The sequence below is a fragment of the Polypterus senegalus genome, chromosome 11, assembly GCF_016835505.1.
Source record: "Polypterus senegalus isolate Bchr_013 chromosome 11, ASM1683550v1, whole genome shotgun sequence".
Classification (NCBI taxonomy): domain Eukaryota; kingdom Metazoa; phylum Chordata; class Cladistia; order Polypteriformes; family Polypteridae; genus Polypterus; species Polypterus senegalus.
In genome coordinates this window covers 167055422-167076277 of record NC_053164.1, presented here as the reverse complement: position 1 = coordinate 167076277, position 20856 = coordinate 167055422, and the positions used below count along the sequence as shown (strand labels likewise).

The 20856-nt window shown below is 39.5% G+C and overlaps 1 protein-coding gene across 2 annotated transcripts in view; it reads left to right on the top strand.

The window, feature by feature from the left end:
- LOC120539702 (ninjurin-2-like) overlaps nucleotides 1–19066 on the top strand; it is a 165189-nt gene extending 146123 nt beyond the window's left edge. For both annotated transcript variants that reach the window (XM_039770077.1, XM_039770076.1), the window contains exons 2-4: nucleotides 7307–7541; nucleotides 8334–8496; nucleotides 18667–19066. In XM_039770077.1, coding sequence (XP_039626011.1) covers nucleotides 7307–7541; nucleotides 8334–8485 — 387 coding nt within the window. In that variant the 3' untranslated portion in view covers nucleotides 8486–8496; nucleotides 18667–19066. The remainder of the gene's footprint in view (nucleotides 1–7306; nucleotides 7542–8333; nucleotides 8497–18666) is intronic.
- Nucleotides 19067–20856: the final 1790 nt, after the last annotated feature.

The following is a 20856-nucleotide window of genomic DNA, read 5'->3' as shown; positions in this document are numbered from 1 at the left end:
CAGTTCCTTGGCCTCGTTCTTTCCACAAAGAGAAGATCCTCTAGCCTCCTGGGGAGCACAATATACTTCCCTCCAGGCAGCATGTCTCTCACTCTGTCTGTCATATGCTGGTTCTCCAGGTTGTTATCCTTTCAGGGCACTCATGTATTACACATGCAGGGCTAAGAGTCCCCTAGAAGACCAGGCATTCCCACATTGGCATATGCAGGGTCTCTCCAACTGCCAGTTCAGAAACAAGAAAAGAAAGTAAAAATAATCCAATCTGCAGAACTTGTAGGAAAAGTTGAAAATGAATGTACATCAGCAACTGGTAATCACATTGACGGGGAAAAAAATAACAAGGTCCAGCTGAGCAGACACTTTCCCGCCTGTAATGGGCTGTAAAAGGAATTTAGATTTTCTGTAATCCATTAAATAAGAAATTTAATTTAATGTTTTCTGTAAGACAGAAAAAAATGATTAGGCCACTGCTGAAAATTACCCTATCAAAACCCCCCATGCAAAGATTTAGAAATGTTATTATTTTTATAAACTACCACTGTAAAAATGCATGCATTAGTCTGCGTCGTATCTTTCTACTCTATTTTCCTTTTACAGCACAGCGGTTTCAGACACATATGCCTATATATGGCAGCCAGGCAGGTTATGTGACGTGCCCAGGTCTCTTTGAACTGTGTGATTCAATCCGAAGTGGAGACCGCACTTCATTCCTTAACAATGCGATCATAATAATTTTCTGGAGCATAAAATTCACACTCGACCTCAGTCTCATTTGATCATAGCCAACTGAGGCTGAACCTGGTGTCTCTGTGCTTACAAAAATGATAAAACAGTGATAAACATCATAAAATTGTTCATACATCCATAAGTGGAATAATAAATCACACTGATTGCGCCCAGCTTTAACATTTTTTTAAAAACTTTTTACCCCCGTTACATTAAAGAACACTCCATGCAACTATTCACTAAGTAAGATTGGTGTTCTCCAAATCAGGGCACAAAGAGAAAGAAAAAATGAAGCCCACTTCATAGAGACTGCATATTTCACTTTATATCAATTATTGGTAGCCCTGCCATCCTGGTATCTTATTTTTAATATTATAAAGCACCATCCATTCATTGTATTAACCTGATTTTGCCACTACTGGTTTGTGGAGAATGACAGCACATTATCTTACACAAAACTGGAATATTTACCAGCTGAATAGAAAATAAAACCCTGCACACACATACAATAACACGCACATAAGTGCAGCCAGTTGCAAAGCAGACATATACCTTTGACTTTGGTGTCACCTAGAGGCAAAAGTTTAAAAGGCACATTTGGACCTGTAAAGAGAAACCATGAAAAAGGATTTACAAGACCTTTTAAATTGTATTTAATTGTTGGTTTTAAGAGGCTGTGATTAATCGACTTGTACAATTTCAAGTTTTAACTCCATCCATCTATCTTCAAAACCTCAAAACTTGTATTTTACATTACAGAGACAAGGAAAATCATCAAGCCCAAAATGAGTCCCCGGTCCATCTCCATGCATCAAACGTTTTATAGTGCTGGAAATATGTGATACAGTACACCCAACACATTTTCATTTTCTATTATTTATATTTGACTAATTCACACCCCGGATGTTTTTCTCATGTTTTGCATTCGCTATTGTAGGCTGTTGCTTTCCAGGCTTTTTTTGGGGCAAATCTGCAGGGTCTTTCAAATTTTTGCTTGGCACTCCAACATAACTGACCTGTGTATTTACATATATAGCTAAATCAATGAAAGGGAGTAGTACAGTAATACTTTTTGAATACTTTTATACAGTACCATACTTTACACTTTACTAATTGCAACAGTTTTATAGTCCCCATTTGAAGATGTCTTTTCAAGGCCAGTAATGCTCACGTTGGCTACCTTAGCCAACACGGTATTTTCTTAAGCAGCTGCTAGCCTGACACACAACATCTTAAAAAACTGCACGTTTTTGAAAATAATAAAAAAAAATAAGCTTACAAGTCTTACATTTTTTACAAGTGAGAAGTATCAAGCTGAGATGAGTCAGGTCCCATAGGTCTAATCTTTTGTCCAGTGGCTGCTCTTTTTGTTTTCATATTTTAAATGGCAGACCCAGGTACTATGCAGACTTCTTTCAACATCCTGCATTCTGCTCTCAGGCTGAACTTGCTGGGATGGCCTGGCCTGAACAAGATGACAGTTGTTTGAAATCTTCTCCACTTATACATGAACTTTCAGACAGCGGAATGTTTGATTTCCAGTTGTTTACAGATCTTTTAAATCATTCTCGGACTCATAGGCATCTATAACCTTCTTTTTGAAAGCCTCGGAGTGTTCTTTCAATCTTCTCACAGTGTTAATATACACTTCAATAACACAGAGAAAGTTAATCATTAAATTAAATGTCTGAGGTTTAAATAAGACAGACTCCTCCTTGATCCTCTTTAATGATGTTCTATTCGTTTGCACCTGATTCTAATTTTAGCTGTTTGAGACAAATGTAAGGGTTATGACAGGAAGGATAATGGATGGATATGCACAAGGCATTGCCTCCCCCGAAGCACTAGACAGCAGCCCCCCAGGGTTGCAGCGGTGCCTCTGATTCTCACAGGGCTCCATGGTAGTTGGAGTTTGGCACAGCCCTGTTGGGTTCCGTGGGGGCCGTCAGAGGGAGCTGTAGAGCCCTCCTTTCTCATGCTTCCACCACACCTGAGAATGCTTCCAGACCTCACTAACGTGCCACATGGGGTACTCCCAGGTCCAGCATAAAAGGAGCCGCTTGCCTTCATTTTGGGAGTCAGAGTTGGGAGAAAGAGGTATGAAGCTTGCCAAGAGGAGTGGAGGTGAAAAGATAGACAGGCAGAGTGAGTGAAAGAAAGAAAGAAAGAAAGAAAGAAAGAAAGAAAGAAAGAAAGAAAGAAAGAAAGAAAGAGAAAGAAAGAAAGAAAATGCTGTGCTGTGCTGTGCTTTGTACTGTGCAGTGCAGGTTGGAGACTTGGGAAACATGTTCCACTCCCAAAATAAAAATGTGTGTTGTGCTGGACTTGTGTCTGGTGTCTGTCTGTGCTGAGTTTGGGGAGCTGGTGTGGCCCCAGGGAGTACTTTCTTTTTTCCACATGCAAAATCCGAATGTATGTTTATTTAAAATATACAGTGGGCTGCAAAATGTAAATGTGGCATGATGTTTGTTATATCACTTTTATCTATTGATACTGTTTAAACAAAGATCAAATCTTCATATGTTTACATATTTTGAAAAATATTTTTAAAATCATGAAATAAAGTGTTAGAAGTAGAAAAAGAAATAAGTTATGAGATATTAGAATCCATCCCACTTTTTTAAACATGAATAGTTTGTTTCATCCCCCCACGACATCTTGATAGGATTTAGATCCTAGCTTTGACTTGGCTATTCCAGAACCCTCCATTTCTTTCTTTTCAGTCAATAATTTATGCATTTACTGGCATGTTTAAAGTCATTGTCATGTTGTAAGGTCCACATTCAGTTGAAATGCAATCTTCTGAAAGATGGTCTTGCATGACCCTCAGGCACCCTCAAGTACAATGAAGAATTCATAGTGGATTCTACAAAGGTGAGCTACCAGATCCTGATGCAGCAAAGCAGGCTGAAACCATAACATTTTCAATACCATGCTTTGCAGTTGGCATCAGGTTCTTCTGGTCAAATGCTCATTTTGGATTTCACCAAACATGTCTTCTGGTACTGCAGCCAAGTAGCTTTATCGTTGCTTTGTCTGGTCAGATCATCTTGTTCCTGAAGTTCTGTTCTATACTTAGATGTTCGTGGTCCTAATGTTCTTTATGGACCGTGAAAGTTTCCATCCATGCAGTTCAAATTTGTGTAGCCTCTTTCTAATGGTAGATTCCTAAAATTTGTCATCATCTGTGACAAGAACTATCCGTAGGTCCTGTAGGTATCAAATTCTAAGGTTCTTAAAGAATTCTTTCAGAATTTTATGTTGTAGCAGGGTGAATGAAAAGGCAGGGCAAAATCCAAATGCCAGGCAAAATCCTGTTTAATTTGAACAAAAAATAAAGAAAAACAATGAATAGGATGCACTTGAGTGCGCACTTTGTGAGGAACAATTTCCCTTCTGGAATCGCTTGATAGCAAGCACTGGTCTCGATCTGCACATTAGTAAGGTCAGCACTAAAACGAGACCCCACCTTCTGAGAGCATTCTGTTTTATACTGGACAGACCAGAAGAGGCGGGGCCTTGTCATCGTTGCCCTCAAGGGGCAGTTTCTCGAGTTTGTGAGGGAAAGAAAGACACAAGACTATTAGTGACAGAGCCCGGTCTCATCCCAGGGTGGTACTACTTACTTTAGGCAAACCTGGAAAGTGACACTCTGGTGTGTATGCATGACAATGTTTTGCTCATGGGCTACTCTTTTTGGGATGACCTAGCCTGCACAAATTGGCAGTTGTTTGAAATCTTCTCACTTGTAGATGATCTTCCAGACAGCATCACAGTTGATTTCTAATTGCTTAGAGATCTTTTTAAATCTCTTCCAAAACTCATCGGCATCTATAGTCATTTCTTCTGTAGGTTTCAAAGAGTTCTTTCAGTCTGGACATAACACACACTTCAACAACAAAGAGCAAACCAAGCTAAATGTCTGAAGTTTAAATAACACGGGTTCCTCTTTGATCCTTTTAATGGTGTTCTATTCATTTGCATCTGATTCTAATTTTACTTATTTGAGATAGTGATAAATGAATAGGTGCACTTACTTTTTTCCCACATGTGAAATCTACATATATTTTTATTTAAATTATACATTATGCAGAGGACTACAAAATGTAAATGTGTCATGTTTGTTATATTATGTTATCTTTTATCTATAAATATTGTACTGTTTAAATGATCAAATCATCATATATACACATAGTATAAAAAAGAAAAATACATTTCAAGGGATGTTCTTACTTTTACACATGACTGTACACAGAGCACAGCATGGGGTGAGGAGGTCTTCGAAGTACTCCCCCCACCGACCCACAACGTCCCGAGTCGAGGTCAGCAGGGCACCGTTCCCACCATATATGGTGTTGACACTGCACTGCTTCCCCCTCCTGAGACGCTGGACCAGAATCTCCTCGAAGCCGTCCGAAAGTTGTTCTCCATGGCCTCCCCAAACTCCTCCCATGCCCGAATTTATGCCTCAGCAACCACCGAAGCTGCATTCCACTTGGCCTGTCGGTACCTATTAGCTGCCTCCAGAGTCCCACAGGACAAAAGAGTCCGGTAGGACTCCTTCTTCAGCTTGACGGCATCCCTCATCGCTGGTGTCCACCAATGAGTTTAGGGATTGCCGTCACGACAGGCACCGACCGTCTTACGGCCACAGCTCCAGTCAGCCGCCTCAACAATAGAAGCACGGAACATGGCCCATTCGGACTCAATGTCCCCCACCTCCCTTGGGACATGGTCGAAGTTCTGCCGGAGGTGGGAGTTGAAGCTGCTTCTGAAAGGGGACTCTGCCAGACGTTCGCAGCAGACTCTCACAACACGTTTGGGCCTACCAGGCCTAACCGGCATCCTCCCCCACCATCGAAGCCAACTAACCACCAGGTGGTGATCAGTTGGCAGCTCCGCCCCTCTCTTCATCCGAGGGTCCAAGACATGTGGCTGCAAGTCCGACGACACAACCACAAAGTCGATCATTGAACTGAGGCCTAGGGTGTCCTGGTGCCAAGTGCACATATGAACACCCCTATGCTTGAACATGGTGATCGTTATGGACAATCCGTGATGAGCACAGAAGGGTTCAGATTTTGGGGTGCCATTCCTCCCAATCACACCCTTCCAGGTCTCACTGTCATTGCCCATGTGAGCATTGAAGTCTCCCAGCAGTACAAGGGAGTCGCCAGAAAGTATGCCCTCTAGCACCCCCTCCAGGGACTCCAAAAAGGGTGGGTACTCCAAACTGCTGTTCGGCTCATATGCACAAACAACAGTCAGGACCCGTCCTCCCACCTGAAGGCAGAGAGAGGCTATCCTCTCGTCCACAGGGGTAAACCCCAATGTACAGGCTCCAAGTTAGGGAGCAATAAGTATGCCCACACCCGCTTAGTGCCTCTCACCAGTGGCAACTACACAGTGGTAGAGAGTCCAGCCCCTCTCAAGGAGATTGGTTGTAGAGTCCAAGCTGTGCGTTAAGGTAAGCCCGACTATATCTAGCCGGAACCTCTCGACCTCGCGCACTAGCTCAGGCTCCTTCCTCTTCAAAGAGGTAACATTCCATGTCCCAAGAGCCAGCTTCTGTAACCGAGGATCAGATCGCCAAGGTCCCTGCCTTCAGCCACCACCCAACTCATACTGCACCTGACCTCCTTGGCCCCTCCCATAGGTGGTGAGCCCATGAGATGGAGGACCCACGTTGCCTCTTCAGTCTGTGCCCGGCCGAGCCCCATGTGTGCAGGCCCAGCCACCAGGCGCTCGCCATCGAGCCCCACCTCCAGGCCTGGCTCCAGAGGGGGGCCATAGTGACCCACGTCCGGACAAGGGAAAACGCAGTCCAAATTTTTTATTCATCATAGAAGATCTATTGAACCGCTCTTTGTCTCATTACTGACCTAGGTCCAGTTTGCCTTGGGTGGCCCTACCAGGAGCATAAAGCCCCGGACAACAGAGCTCCTAGGATCATTGGGACACGCAAACCCCTCCACCACGATAAGGTGGTGATGATAACCCCTCCTCGAACCGCCACCTTATCGTGGTGGAGGGGTTTGCGTGTCCCAGTGATCCTAGGAGCTCTGTTGTCTGGGGCTTTATGCTCCTGGTAGGGCCACCCAAGGCAAACTGGTCAACAGACCTTAACAACAACCCACATTGAATAAGTCACCTTTGAGTTACCTGATTCAACATCGCTCAAGCTGGTACGTCCCACAATAGCACAGATGCTTCTGATACTGGCTATGGTTACTTACGTATGTAGGGAGGATGGTGCAGTAGTTAGCAGCGCTACTTCATGGATTCACCATCCTGGGATTAAGTGTCATGAGTGGTCTCTGTCTGTATGTGAGGGGTTTAAACCTTCTCCCCTTATCAAGGTGGGTCCTCCATCAGGAACTCTGGTTTTCCACTCACATCCTAAAGTTTTAACTGTTCGGCAAATCCTAGGTGACCCCAGGATAGGCACAAATTGGATTAAGCAGGTTTGAGAATGTTATATTACTTGAACGTCATGTTTTAAAATCCTCTGGATGGTGCATCCCATAACACAGTGTATTTCATACATTTCTATTTTTCATTCCCCTTTTTGTTACTCTAGGCTGAGAGACCAGGCCACGGACGGCAGACAAGCTCCATTAACCTGAACCACTATGCCACCAAGAAAAGTGTGGCAGAGAGCATGTTAGACGTGGCACTCCTCATGGCCAATGCATCTCAGCTGAAAGCTGTGCTGGAGCAAGGTCCCGACTTCAAATATTATGTCACCCTTCTGACGCTCATCAGTGTTTCCCTGCTATTCCAAATAGTTGTTGGGGGTCTCTTCATTGCTATGGGTAAGTTGCACTGCTTATTAAATGCAGGAATGAATAAAGGAGCTAATAAATAAAAAATAATAATAAAACAGGGCATCTTACTTAACAGTTTAAGCATGGTGTGAATATACTGCAGGTCTGAATGTTCACATATCATTTTATCGGAGAGAGGATAAGAAGAACAAACAAAGCATATTCTGCCCGTGACTATTGCGAACACAACACATGTGGGTTTTTGTTTGTTCTCCTAACTGCAGTTTAACACTCTCAGGCTAAAGAAATGTTCTGTCCACGACATATTTATAAGTTGTATTTCAGCTCTCATGACCCCCAAGCTGGTTCAATAACAGGTGAATGGGAAAAAACTGTGTATGAAATATTCAAAGATTAAAATGTGCACAATCACAGAGAAAGGCAATCTAAATGAAATTTATATTTTGAATAAAAATGTAAAATGTATTAAAGAAACTTTTAGCTGCATTGCATGATGGTATCATGGATGTATCACACTGAATAACTCACCCAACATGTCTAGGTCTCAGTGCTAAAAAAAGAAAGGATTATAAAGTATTCTTATCTTAATGAGCGCCAAATATGGAAAATGTCTGTAAAACCAAATTGAAGAGCCCTAAACAGTGACATATTACTTCATACATTATTTTGTGTTTTATTATTTATTTGTGATAACCTGAATGTTGCTTTGAATTTTAATCTAAGCAGACATCTGGCTATTGAGATGATCAATATAAGGAACTGAGTGAAATCCACATAGCATATGAAGATGTGCTCCCAATGCCTTTTTATGTTTTACAGCTCGAAAAGATCTGAACGAGGTGAGTAATCAGAAGAAGCTCGATCTCCTGAACAACGTGGCCACTGGACTAGTGTTTGTCACTGCAATTGTCAATGTCTTCATCACTGCCTTTGGTGTCCAGAAGACAGGACTTTTTCCCAAGCCTAACTGACATTGTGTATGGTAAGAAAATCTGTCCACTTTCTTGCTTCCTTTGATCAGATTTTAAAAATGGCACTTAAAAAAGTTAAGAACTGAGGACCATTTTCTAAATGGCTTATCCAGTTTATAATCTTTAGGAGTTGTTACCTATTCAGTGTGAATGCTGTGCTGGACCCTTTCCCAGCCAGGAAACCATAATGGAAGAACAGTATGGAAGCAGGCAAAACCCGGCCAGGATGGGGCTGAATCAACATCCCATGCAAAGGGACAAATTAGTGCACAGTAGAGATGAGCTGGGATATCAAGAGCAGTTCTTCCCCCAGTCTAATGTGCTCCACTGGCTTGGACCCACTAAGGCTGCCCACAGGGGTTTATGGGAATCGTAGTCCTGAGGGTCAACTCTGTCAGGGTCCTTGGGTGCCACCAGAGGGCACTACTGGGAGAAGGACTCCCCGTTTCAGGAGGCTTCTATCTGACCCAGAAGTGCTTCCATCAGGCTACACCTCACAACCAGAAGTACTCTTGAGTTGTAACATAAAAGCAAGCCATCCAGCCTCCTTCAGTGAGTCATAGTCGGGAGGCTCCAGGTCCCTTTTATGCAATACAATTTGGAAGCTGCATTTGCATCATGGTGCTTTTTAGGATACTAGTTTGGGAAATTTGCTTGTTTTATGAATTCATAAAATTTTCATTAGTGTTTGAAGTTGGCATAAATAGTTGGGAATACAGTACTGCTATTTCTAAAAATTAAATTCAAGTGTTCCCTCACTTCTCAGACCATCCCCTTTGCTTTTTGACTCCCCAGGTTCCATCAGGTGCTGGCCATGAACCTTTTGGTTTTAAGATTAACTTTTTTGTGTGTGTTAAAGCCTGCGGATTCCATTAAATAAGCAAAACGTACCACATTCATACATAGAATGGCAGATTTTGATACCATGGAAGTCAGAGGAGTTTAGATTCTTCAATTAAATCTATGGGGAGGTTAACTGCTTGTTATATAGAGCTGTTTAGCATGTAGGTGGCAGTGTATTGTGAACTTCTGCATATTGAAATACGCTTTCATGGTTGAAAAAAGTAAATAGAGTAGAAGAAGCAGAGCCAAGCTGCAATATCACCAAAATCAACTCTTATTATTCCTTCTCTCCATTCATCACTGTATGGACAAAAAAAATTCTGAGAGCCACAACGAACTCCACCATCACATCTGAGTAGTGAAATCAACATCAATGCTTAACAAAAAAGCTGTATAATTATTTTAAAAAAGTTATGACTTCTTCTGGTTCATAACAGACTTAAGCTGTAAAATCAGAGTGGTGCCATGCAGGCACAGGAAGAGCTTAGTCAGTAAACTTCCCTAAGAAAGACGTTTAGTGTCTCCAACCAGTGAAGTGAGGAAACGTGCAGGTGAGGGTCTGCAGAGTACAGAGCCATATATTTTTGTGAAGCATGAAAGTCACTTCACTGAACAGAATGACGAGTTGGACTGAAATAGAAGAAAAACTATGAGGTGCATTGTAGAAGCTCCTGTACTTATCGGGCCAAGACTACACTATTTTTCAGTGACATTTAACTGTTCTGGTGTCAATGTCAGTCCTTCCTCCACCACATCACAAGATGTGGCATAAATAATCACAAAGAATCAAAAATGCACAATACTCAGTGAAAGATAATGTGTTAAAGTGAATCTTACATGAAACTAGTTATGTTCCGTATTTTTTGGGGTACTGTCGACATAACCTAAATGACTGGTTCTGATTAATTTTAGAGCTTTCAGTATAAAAAAGGCAGAATGAACTGTACTGTATCATTGCTTTCTTTTTCTGCTTCAAACACCTGTTTATTTCTTGCTGAAGCTTTCATTTTTTATTTTTCTGGATTTTTAAAGATTTTGGAATGTGTAAGTTCAGTTCTTTTCTCCTTTTCTACTTCTGGCTTTGTTCTATTATAGGTGATATTTTTTCATATTTTATTTTGTTTTTCTACATAATACAATTTTGCTTTTGTGGGCACCGTCATTTTGAGAGATGTGTTATTGGCAATGGAGCTCTGTTGATATGGGATTTCCTAGATATGTTGGCTGCTGTAGTCATTTTCACATTTTCACCTCTACCTCGTGATTTGCTACCTGATATTTGCCAGCTTGTGTACTAGACCCCTACTTTTTGCTGGCTAAATGTTTGCCACACCCTAAATAAATTGGTTTGTTTTTATCTATTTAATTTTTGTGCTCAAGAAATGTATTGAAATCATAGCTTCTTCTTGTTCTGCAGCTAAAATTTACTCTTAAAGGAATATTCCACCCCAAATTGATTTATTTCTCTCTATTACATAAAAAAAATCCTGCAATGAGACAAAACGTTTTTGAGAGATTTTTTTAAGTCCCGCAAATCAAGATTTTTGACATGAGATTGTTTCAAGTCACGCCCTCTTCTCAGCCATATTCAAACACGCACATAGTACACTCACATCTCATTTGTGTGAATGCTTTTGTCAGACACATTTCCTTCTCTCTCAGCTCTTAGAAATTTTTATGTTTTCCTCACTTTAAGTTAACAATTAAAGAAGACATAATTTGTCCAAATCTTATTGATGAATTTCATCTCGAAGGGATATCAACAGAAGAAATGAGTACATGGGCAATCCTAGCACTGAGAAACAATGAAGTCAAATTAATTTACATGAAAATTGTCAATTGGTTACACGGCAAATTGGTTAAATGTGTATCAATAGACAATGCTGAAACAGTTGGTGATGATCTTCCAGAAAATGAAAACATCAACATAAAATATTCAGAAGAATATCTACAACCGTTAACACTGTCTGATCTTCCACCGCACAAATTACTGTAGAAAGAAGGATGTATCCAAGAAAGGTAATGTAGTACATCTTCCCCGGATAACATTAGTTAACAAAGGAGATCTTGATATGCCATTTGTATTAAAATGTTAACAGTTTCTTGTTAGAATAGATTTTGCAAAGACAATTAACAAATCACAGAGACAAACATTCAAAAAAGTTTATTTATTAGAGAGAAAGAAACAAAATTCTCTCACGGGCAGTTATACGTTGCGTTGTCACAATGTAAGTCCAAACGCTGAATCAAAATACAATGAAATATTGACGAAAATGTAATTAAAAAAATTTTTTTACTGAAGTTTTACAGTAAAAGTGTAAATTTGAAAAATATTTGTGTGTTAATTTCAAAGCCAAACAGAACGAAATTGTATAACGAAACAAAAAACTCAAAAACACAACATGAGACATAATTCACATTCAAATTATTATGTTTTACTATTTTTTACTATGGTTTATTACTCGCTATAATGTAAAAGAGTTAGTTCTTTTATGCATATGTAATAATTCCCAAGAAAATAATGTACAAAAATTGTACATCTGCATCCCCATAGGCGAGTGGCAGATCCACAAAGTGACTAGCACATAGCACCCATACAAGGGTTGGCGAGCGAAGCGAGCTTTTTATACGTTACTTAGCCCATGTAATTTGTAGTGATGGACAAGGAAAAATGTGAATCTTATGTTTTCATGCAGAATAGAGATAACAAAAAGTTTACAATATACAGTAATACAAGCCAAGGATAACAAATGCTTGTAAAAGGAAAAAAAATGTACATTATTTGTGCCATATGACCCACCTCTTAGTTAACCAGTCATATGCTGAAAATGTGTAAAACACAGGCATTTTTTGTTAATAATAAATAATAATAATACATTTTATTTATTTGTAGGCACCTTATAATGCATTATAAACAAAACTAAAACTACAATATTTAAAATCAGACAAAATAATTATAATAAAAGAAAAAGCAGTCTTAAACAGATGAATTTTAAGTTTAGATTTGAAAAGTGAGAATAAATCGCTATTTCTAAGTTAAAATCAATATTTCTAACTTAAATCACTATTAAATAGATTTTTTCGGAGACATCAGTGCACATCATAAACAGGAAATGCAAGCCCATATAGGATTGTCTTTTTGAACTGAAGATAAGACTCTTCCCCTCATTCCTTGGTCAATAGTATCACCCCAGTACTCTCATACTCACATGCAGCTGCACATTGAACTCAGACTGCAAAATGTCTCCTAACAAAGCACTTACATAAATCAGGGATGGCTATAGGTAGGTCTTATGGGAAACCGCAGAGGAGGAAGCCAGTAGAAGAGAAATGGTTAAGAACAAGAGAACATTTATTTATATAGGACATGTTCATATGTAAGTGTAGTTCCAAGTGCTTTATGAACATTAAAAACAAATTAAATTTGGAATGAAAATGGAAGAATTCCTATTTTTAAGTCAGTTGGTTAAAATGGAAAAAGTTAATGCCTGACATGATAGCATGCGCTATGGACAGATGGCCAAACACACTGCAAAAAAAAATAAACCCCTAGGATTTGCATAGGACAAAAGACCACACCTCCCCCACATATTCTCATTAATACAATTAGGTCCATAAATATTTGGACAGAGACAACTTTTTTCTAATTTTGGTTCTGTACATTACCACAATGAATTTTAAATGAAACAACTCAGATGCAGTTGAAGTGCAGACTTTCAGCTTTAATTCAGTGGGTTGAATAAAAAGATCAAAAAGAATATTTCAGGGGCTCAAAAGTAATTGGACAATTGACTCAAAGGCTATTTCATGGGCAGGTGTGGGCAAGTCTGTCGTTATGTCATTATCAATTAAGCAGATAAAAGGCCTGGAGTTGATCTGAGGTGTGGTGCTTGCATTTGGAAGATGTTGCTGTGAACAGACAACATGCGGTCAAAGGAGCTCTCCATGCAGGCGAAAGAAGCCATCCTTAAGCTGCGAAAACAGAAAAAACCCATCTGAGAAAATGCTACAATATTACAAGTGGCAAAATCTACAGTTTGGTACATCCTGAGAAAGAAAACAAGCACTGGTGAACTCAGCAACGCAAAAAGACCTGGACGTCCACGGAAGACAACAGTGGTGGATGATCGCAGAATCATTTCCATGTGAAGAGAAACCCCTTCACAACAGCCAACCAAGTGGACAACACTCTCCAGGGGGTAGGCGTATCGATATCCAAGTCTACCATAAAGAGAAGACTGCATGAAAGTAAATATAGAGGGTGCACTGCAAGGTGCAAGTCACTCATAAGCCTCAAGAATAGAAAGGCTAGATTGGACTTTGCTAAAGAACATCTAAAAAAGCCAGCACAGTCCTGGAAAAACATTCTTTGGACAGATGAAACCAAGATCAACCTCTACCAGAATGATGGCAAGAAAAAAGTATGGAGAAGGCATGGAACAGCTCATTATCCAAAGGTGGAGGCAGTGTGATGGCTTGGACGTGCGTGGCTGCCAGTGGCACTGGGACACTAGTCTTTATTGATGATGTGACACAGGACAGAAGCAGCCGAATGAATTCTGAGGTGTTCAGAGACATACTGTCTGCTCAAATCCAGCTAAATGCAGTCAAATTGATTGGGTGGCGTTTCATGATACAGATGGACAATGACCCAAAACATACAGCCAAAGCAACCCAGGAGTTTATTAAAGCAAATTTAAAAAGTGTTCAGCAATTCTAGCTTGACATATCTCTGATGGTAAATTATCCCAGAGGTTAGGTCCATAAACGGCTGCATTATCAGTTTTTTTATGCTTCACTTTTAGAACAGTGAGTAAGTCAGTATTATCTATTGACATAAAATCATCTTGAATAAAAGCAGGAGATCAAAAACATTTTAAGAAAAAAGTTACAGTCAATCCATGTGATGATACAAAAAACATGAAGACTGCAGCAGACTTTTTTTTTCAGAGGACTAGGGGGCTTTGCCCCCTGCTCACGTTCACGTAGGTGGATTTCACTTTCACCAAACAAAACTGTTAATTTTCATGAATAAGCCTCTCCAACTTAAAGTTTAAAGCCAAACAATTTATACATACTTCTGTCATATCACCTATGTCCATATATTCAATCTCTTTTTGCTTTTACCTTTTCGTCAATATTGCATTGAATTTTGATTCTGTGTTTGGAATTACATTGTGACAACGCAACGTATAACTCCCCGTGAGTGAATACTGTTTCTTTTTTTCTGCACAAACTATGTCTGACAATAGCATTCACACAAATGAGAAATGATTGAACTGTGTGCATGGCTGTAAATGTTTTAGATGTCGGCAGGACTTTTCCAAATCTCTTTGCATAAAGTGTTGTCTTGAGGGGCTTGAAATTTTCTCTCATGGGATTTCACTTTCACGAAACACCAAATCTTTTAATTCTCGCAGATTCGCCTCTTCATTGGGAAGAAACACTACTTTTCCCTGATGGCAACACGATTTAGATGATCTACAAGTCTCTGACTTAAAGTTTAAATCCGAACAATACATTCGATCTTTTTTCACTGTTCTGTTATTTCACAGATAAATAATTTCCATTTGTTTGTGCTAATGTGATCTTTACTATCATTTTTTTAGACTTTCAAATTTTAGTACTTTCATTATCTCTAACCTGCTCTGCATGTGTATCGCACTAACGTTTTTGAAATTTTTACGACGCTCTACTTTGTCATCTACTCTTTTGTCTTTTATTTCCAGCCCTGGGTGTGGTTAAATCTCTTGGCACCAAGTCATGTCTCGTGGGACGTGAAAGTGTCTCTCTGTGAAAATCATGTCTCGTCTCTCTTCCCAAGATTTTTTTTATAATAGAGAAATGAGATTGCAATGCTAGAGCACAATGGTGGAGGAGCTCCTGTCTAACTCCACACCGCACCTTTCCTATCATCCATGTCTGGTGTTGCTCTAAAATGCACAAAGACTGGCAGAATCAGAGACACATAGCACACAAAAGTGTTGCTGGTGGATTCCAGCAGAATATGAGAAAACTTCACAGAAAACTGAGTTTTTGAGTATCACCATTAGGATCTCATTAACAAATTATTCTGCATTGTGCTGTGTGCATTTTTTAAAATTAAAATAACTGTTTCTACCATTATTGATTACTTTAATTTCTATCTATCGTGCACCCACTTAGTTTTTGATATACAGCATCATACTGTGGATTTCATGTCTTTTGTGCATTATCGATGATATTCTACTTTTGACTTGTGTTCTTAAGTCCATTTTGATTGTGATAATATATACTGCTAAAAAGAATTAAAGGAACACTTTTTAATCAGAGTATAGCATAAAGTCAATGAAACTTATGGGATATTAATCTGGTCAGTTAAGTAGCAGAGGGGGTTGTTAATCAGTTTCAGCTGCTGTGGTGTTAATGAAATTAACAACAGATGCACTAGAGGGCAGCAATGAGATGACCCCCAAAACAGGAATGGTTTAACAGGTGGAGGCCACTGACATTTTTCCCTCCTCATCTTTTCTGACTGTTTCTTCACTAGTTTTGCATTTGGCTACAGTCAGTGTCACTACTGGTAGCATGAGGCGATACCTGGACCCTACAGAGGTTGCACAGGTAGTCCAACTTCTCCAGGATGGCACATCAATACGTGTCATTGCCAGAAGGTTTGCTGTGTCTCCCTGCACAGTATCAAGGGCATGGAGGAGATTCTAGGAGACAAGCAGTTACTCTAGGAGAGCTGGAGAGGGGCATAGAAGGTCCATAACCCATCAGCAGGACCAGTATCTGCTCCTTTGGGCAAGGAGGAACAGGATGAGCACTGCCAGAGCCCTACAAAAATACCCTCCAGCAGGCCACTGGTGTGAATGTCTCTGACCAAACAACCAGAAAGACTTCATGAGGGTGGCCCAAGGGCCCCATGTCCTCTAATTGGCCCTGAGCTCACTGCCCAGCAGCATGCAGCTCGATTGGCATTCGCCATAGAATACCAGAATTGGCAGATGCACCACTAGTGCCCTGTGCTTTTTACAGATGAGAGCAGGTTCACTCTGAGCACGTGACAGAAGTGAAAGGGTCTGGAGAAGCCATGGAGAACATTATGCTGCCTGTAACATCATTCAGCATGAGCAGTTTGGTGGTGGGTTAATGATTGTCTGGGGAGGCATATCCATGGAGGGTCACACAGACCGCTACAGTTTTGACAAAGGCACCTTGGCTACCATTAGGTATCAGGATGAAATCCTTGGACCCATTGTCAGACCCTATGCTGGTACAGTGGCTCCTGGTGCACGACAATTCCTGGCCTCATGTGGTGAGAGTATGCAGGCAGTTCCTGGAGGATGAAGGAATTGATACCATTGACTGGCCACCACACTTTCCTGACCTAAATCCAATAGAACACCTCTGGGACATTATGTTTTGGTCCATCCAATGCCACCAGGTTGCACCTCAGACTGTCCAGGAGCTCAGTGATGCCCTGGTACAGATCTGGGAGGAGATCCCCCACAACACCATCTGTCATCTCATTAGAAGCATGCACCGATGTTGTCAGGCATGTATACAAGAACACAGGGGCCATACAAAGTGCTGCGTACAATTTTGAGTTGCTGCAATTAAATTTTGGCAAAATGGACTAGCCTGCCACATAATTTTTTCACTCTGATTTTTGGGGCGTCTTTGAATTCAGGTTCTGTAGGTTGATCATTTTCATTTCCATCAAACGATGTGGCATCCTTTCGTTCCTAACACATTACCCAGTCTATATCAGTATAGATATCCAGGAGGATTTCTTTTTCCCATTGAGATCTGATGTGTTTTCAAAGTGTTCCTTTAATTTTTTTGAGCAGTTTATATATTTTTTTTACGTTTTTCTGATTTTTTGTCATTGTATTTGTCATTTTTGATCATGACTACCTCCATTTTAGGTGTTGTTAGCAAAGGAGGTTAGTAGTAAATTATGTTGAATGAACCATCACTTACATTGCATTTAAAATGGCACCACATGGCTCTTGTCATTCAAGTTTCTACATATTGTGGAGGAATTCCTGCATGCATTCAGCTCAGTAAAATCAATTTAGGGAGTCAGGACTTTGTATGGATTAATGAATTTGACTTTTTTTGTTAACATAGCAATTTCATTTAACAAACGTTTGGGCTTTTGGCCTTCTCTTATCCCAAATTACATTTCTGTCTTACATCCCTTGATTCTTGTGGAAATTATTTTTGAATTGGTGTGTTGATAGCAGTGAGACCTACTGTTAGTCACACAGATTAGTGCCTGAATTCTGCATTAAATTAAAGACTTTACAAAACCAAAGAATTGTTAGGTTGTGTTAATATCAATTTTAGGAAGAATGTTTGACTGCATAATGGCTAATATTGTTGCTATTAGTCCTATTAATCTTGGTAAAAAAACCCAAGCCTACTTTATTTACTGACCACTCTATCTGACATCCTTAAAATACTTTATTTCTCTGTCACTAAAAGTCTTTTTAAATTTTCTTTAGACTTGCTATCATTTGTAAAAATTATCACAATACTCAGAAATGCCTGTCATAGCTAATGGATATTGTGTTCAATGTTTCTCACACCGCCTGTGCTTTGACCTTTACGCTTACTCACTTGCTTACTCTTACTTTTCTTATATATAAACGTTTACGTGTGGAAGTGTGTGTGTCCGTCTGGCCCGGAAGTGAGAGGTGGAATCGGGGTAAGGGCTCCACCTCCGAGTGAGTATACACAAGAGAGGGCAGCACGTCTGCAAAGTGAAACCTCTGAAGAAAGACTCACTCACTTCGCCGCTAATACAGAAGCAAGGCAAGCACATCGGCAAAACTATATCCCTCTGACTTTTCCTCACACTGGTAATACAGAAGCGAGGGGAGCATGTTGGCAAAACGAAACCTCCAAAGAAAGACAAAGTTGCTTAGCTGCTACTGCACAAGCGATGCAAGCAAATCGGCAAAACATATCCTCCTATGAGAGAGATGCCCAGAGTAGTTCCTTTCAATTACCTGACATCTCTACATTTCATTTTTTTTTCAGATGATTTCAATTTTACAGCACAGGCTTACACAGCTAGTATACTATAAACTCGCTCAGTATATCAAGTTTCACCTTTATAACATCCTTGCTTTCTCCCATTACTTCTCTCTAATCCCAGGTCAAGTATGAACCCACTTTGCCAATTTTGTAGAAGGCTCACTCAGCAATCTGACCATCGCTTTAGAAAGGCCAAAGCATGTTGAGAGAAAAAGAACAGATTAAATAATGGACTCATGCTTGGTGTAAAGCTGAAGAAGAACTGGAAATAGAAAAAATATGATCTAATCATTTGCTTTCTTTTACAGAATTCTTCCACTGAGGTGACATTGACATTCAAACATAATGAAGATTGAGGAAGATGGCATGCTTTTAAATAGTTCTCCATGAATTAACTTTTCCGTGTTTCTCTTCACTTATAGCTACTTTTTCTTATATTCTGTACAATTCTATAACATTACTTATATTGTACATTACCTAAATTTCAATTTATGTTTAAAAATTAATTCAGATTATTGTATCCATGTATTATTGTAACGTCCTTTTTGATATGTTTTGTGAAGGACCTTGTAATTCTACCTGCAGTGAAAGGTACCACAATGCAAACAGTAAATGTTTCTTGTTTTTATTATGAACATGCACTGCCAGTGTTTTACATGTCTTACATCTCTGTGCTTGTTATTACTTAAATAAACCTTTTTAGACATACCTGCCACAGTGTGGTGAAACTAAATAACATTCTGTTCACATCTGTATCTTTACAGCAGTTCCTAAAGTGTTTGCTGTTTCTGAAAAGCTGCTTCAGCACATTGTTGTTGTTGTTGAAAAGGTACACAGTGACCCGTCAATATGTGGGGATTCCTTCAAGTTGACAGAGTTGAACTAACTGTTTTGAAAATCAGAAGATAGATAGATAGATAGATAGATAGATAGATAGATAGATAGATAGATAGATAGATAGATAGATAGATAGATAGATAGATAGATAGATAGATAGATAGATAGATAGATAGATATTTGTCCCCAGGGGAACATATTGGCTTTTTTACAGAAGCTCTTTAAATAAATAAATACATAAATAGGCAGATAAGTAAATAAACAAATACACACACCAGAATAACTATAAAGCAAGAAAATTAAAAAGAAAGGAAACTTCTGACTTGGCTGTCACAGTCACAGTGAGTTATTATGCAGAGGCATTGCTGTTGGTATAAAGGAGCCTCAGTAGTGTTTCCTGACCCACTTCCACTGAATAATTCATTGACTGTGTATTTGTTGTATTTGTGACATTTCAAAGTTAAGTAAATGCAAAAGAAATACGTTTACATTCACTTCGAGTTAGGTGCACTGTTCCTGTCATTCTTCTGTCCAGAATTGGTCCCGGATGGGTTGACTTGCTCTGGTGCTATAGTGGAAAAATGCAGATGCAGAGAATGGGTAGATCATAATACAATTATATTTAAGAGTTTTAAACACACATAGAGGGGACATTAGACACATTCTAGGTTTAAAATAAACTAGTAACCATAAGTAATTATAACATTCTCAAACCAATTTAACCCAATTCAGGATTTCTGAGTGCCACAGCCTTTCCCAGATTCACTGGCCACATGGCAGAGAGCACTTTTGGCATTGGAGCACTAATCTATATAGCTAAGCACACTGACACACAACAACAACAACAACATTTATTTATATAGCACATTTTCATACAAACAGTAGCTCAAAGTGCTTTACATAATAAAGAATAGAAAAATAAAAGACACAATAAGAAAACAAAATAAGTCAACATTAATTAACATTGAATAAGAGTAAGGTCCTCATTATTGCTTGGTTTGGTCAGGCAGCCATCCCTAGGAAGAGTTAGGTCATTCCAAACCTATTCTGTTTAAGAATTATGGAGGCCATGGTGCTCTTGGGAACTTTGAATTGTGTAGCAAGGTTTTTTATAGCCTTCCTCATATCTGTACCTCAACACAATTCTGTCTCTAATCTCTGCAGACAGTTCCTTTGACCTCATGGCTTGGTCTTTGGCATGATACACATTGTCAACTTTGGAACCTTCTACAGATGTATGTATGCCTTTCCTAATTATGTCCACCTAAATGAACTGACCACAAGTGGACTTAAAACAAAGTATAGAAACGTCTCAACAATGATCAATAGAGTGAGATGCACCTGATCAAAATATTAAGTGCCAAGTGTCAATGAAAGAGCCTGAATACTTGTCTCAATGTGATTGTTAATTGATTTTCAAAAGTTCCTCAAATCCTGTTTTTGCTTGGTCATTTTGGAGTTCTGAGCATTGCTTGGAGTGGCAAAAAATTATTTCAATGATTTTAGCAGAAGGGTGCAACATAACCGAATGTGAAAAAAAAATTAACGGGTCCAAAAACTTTCTTATGCCACGGTACTAACTGTGCATTACTGAAGTAAATGAGAACAGCACAAGGGTTCATTTATTTCTTTGGAGAACCTACTGGATTTACTGTCTAACC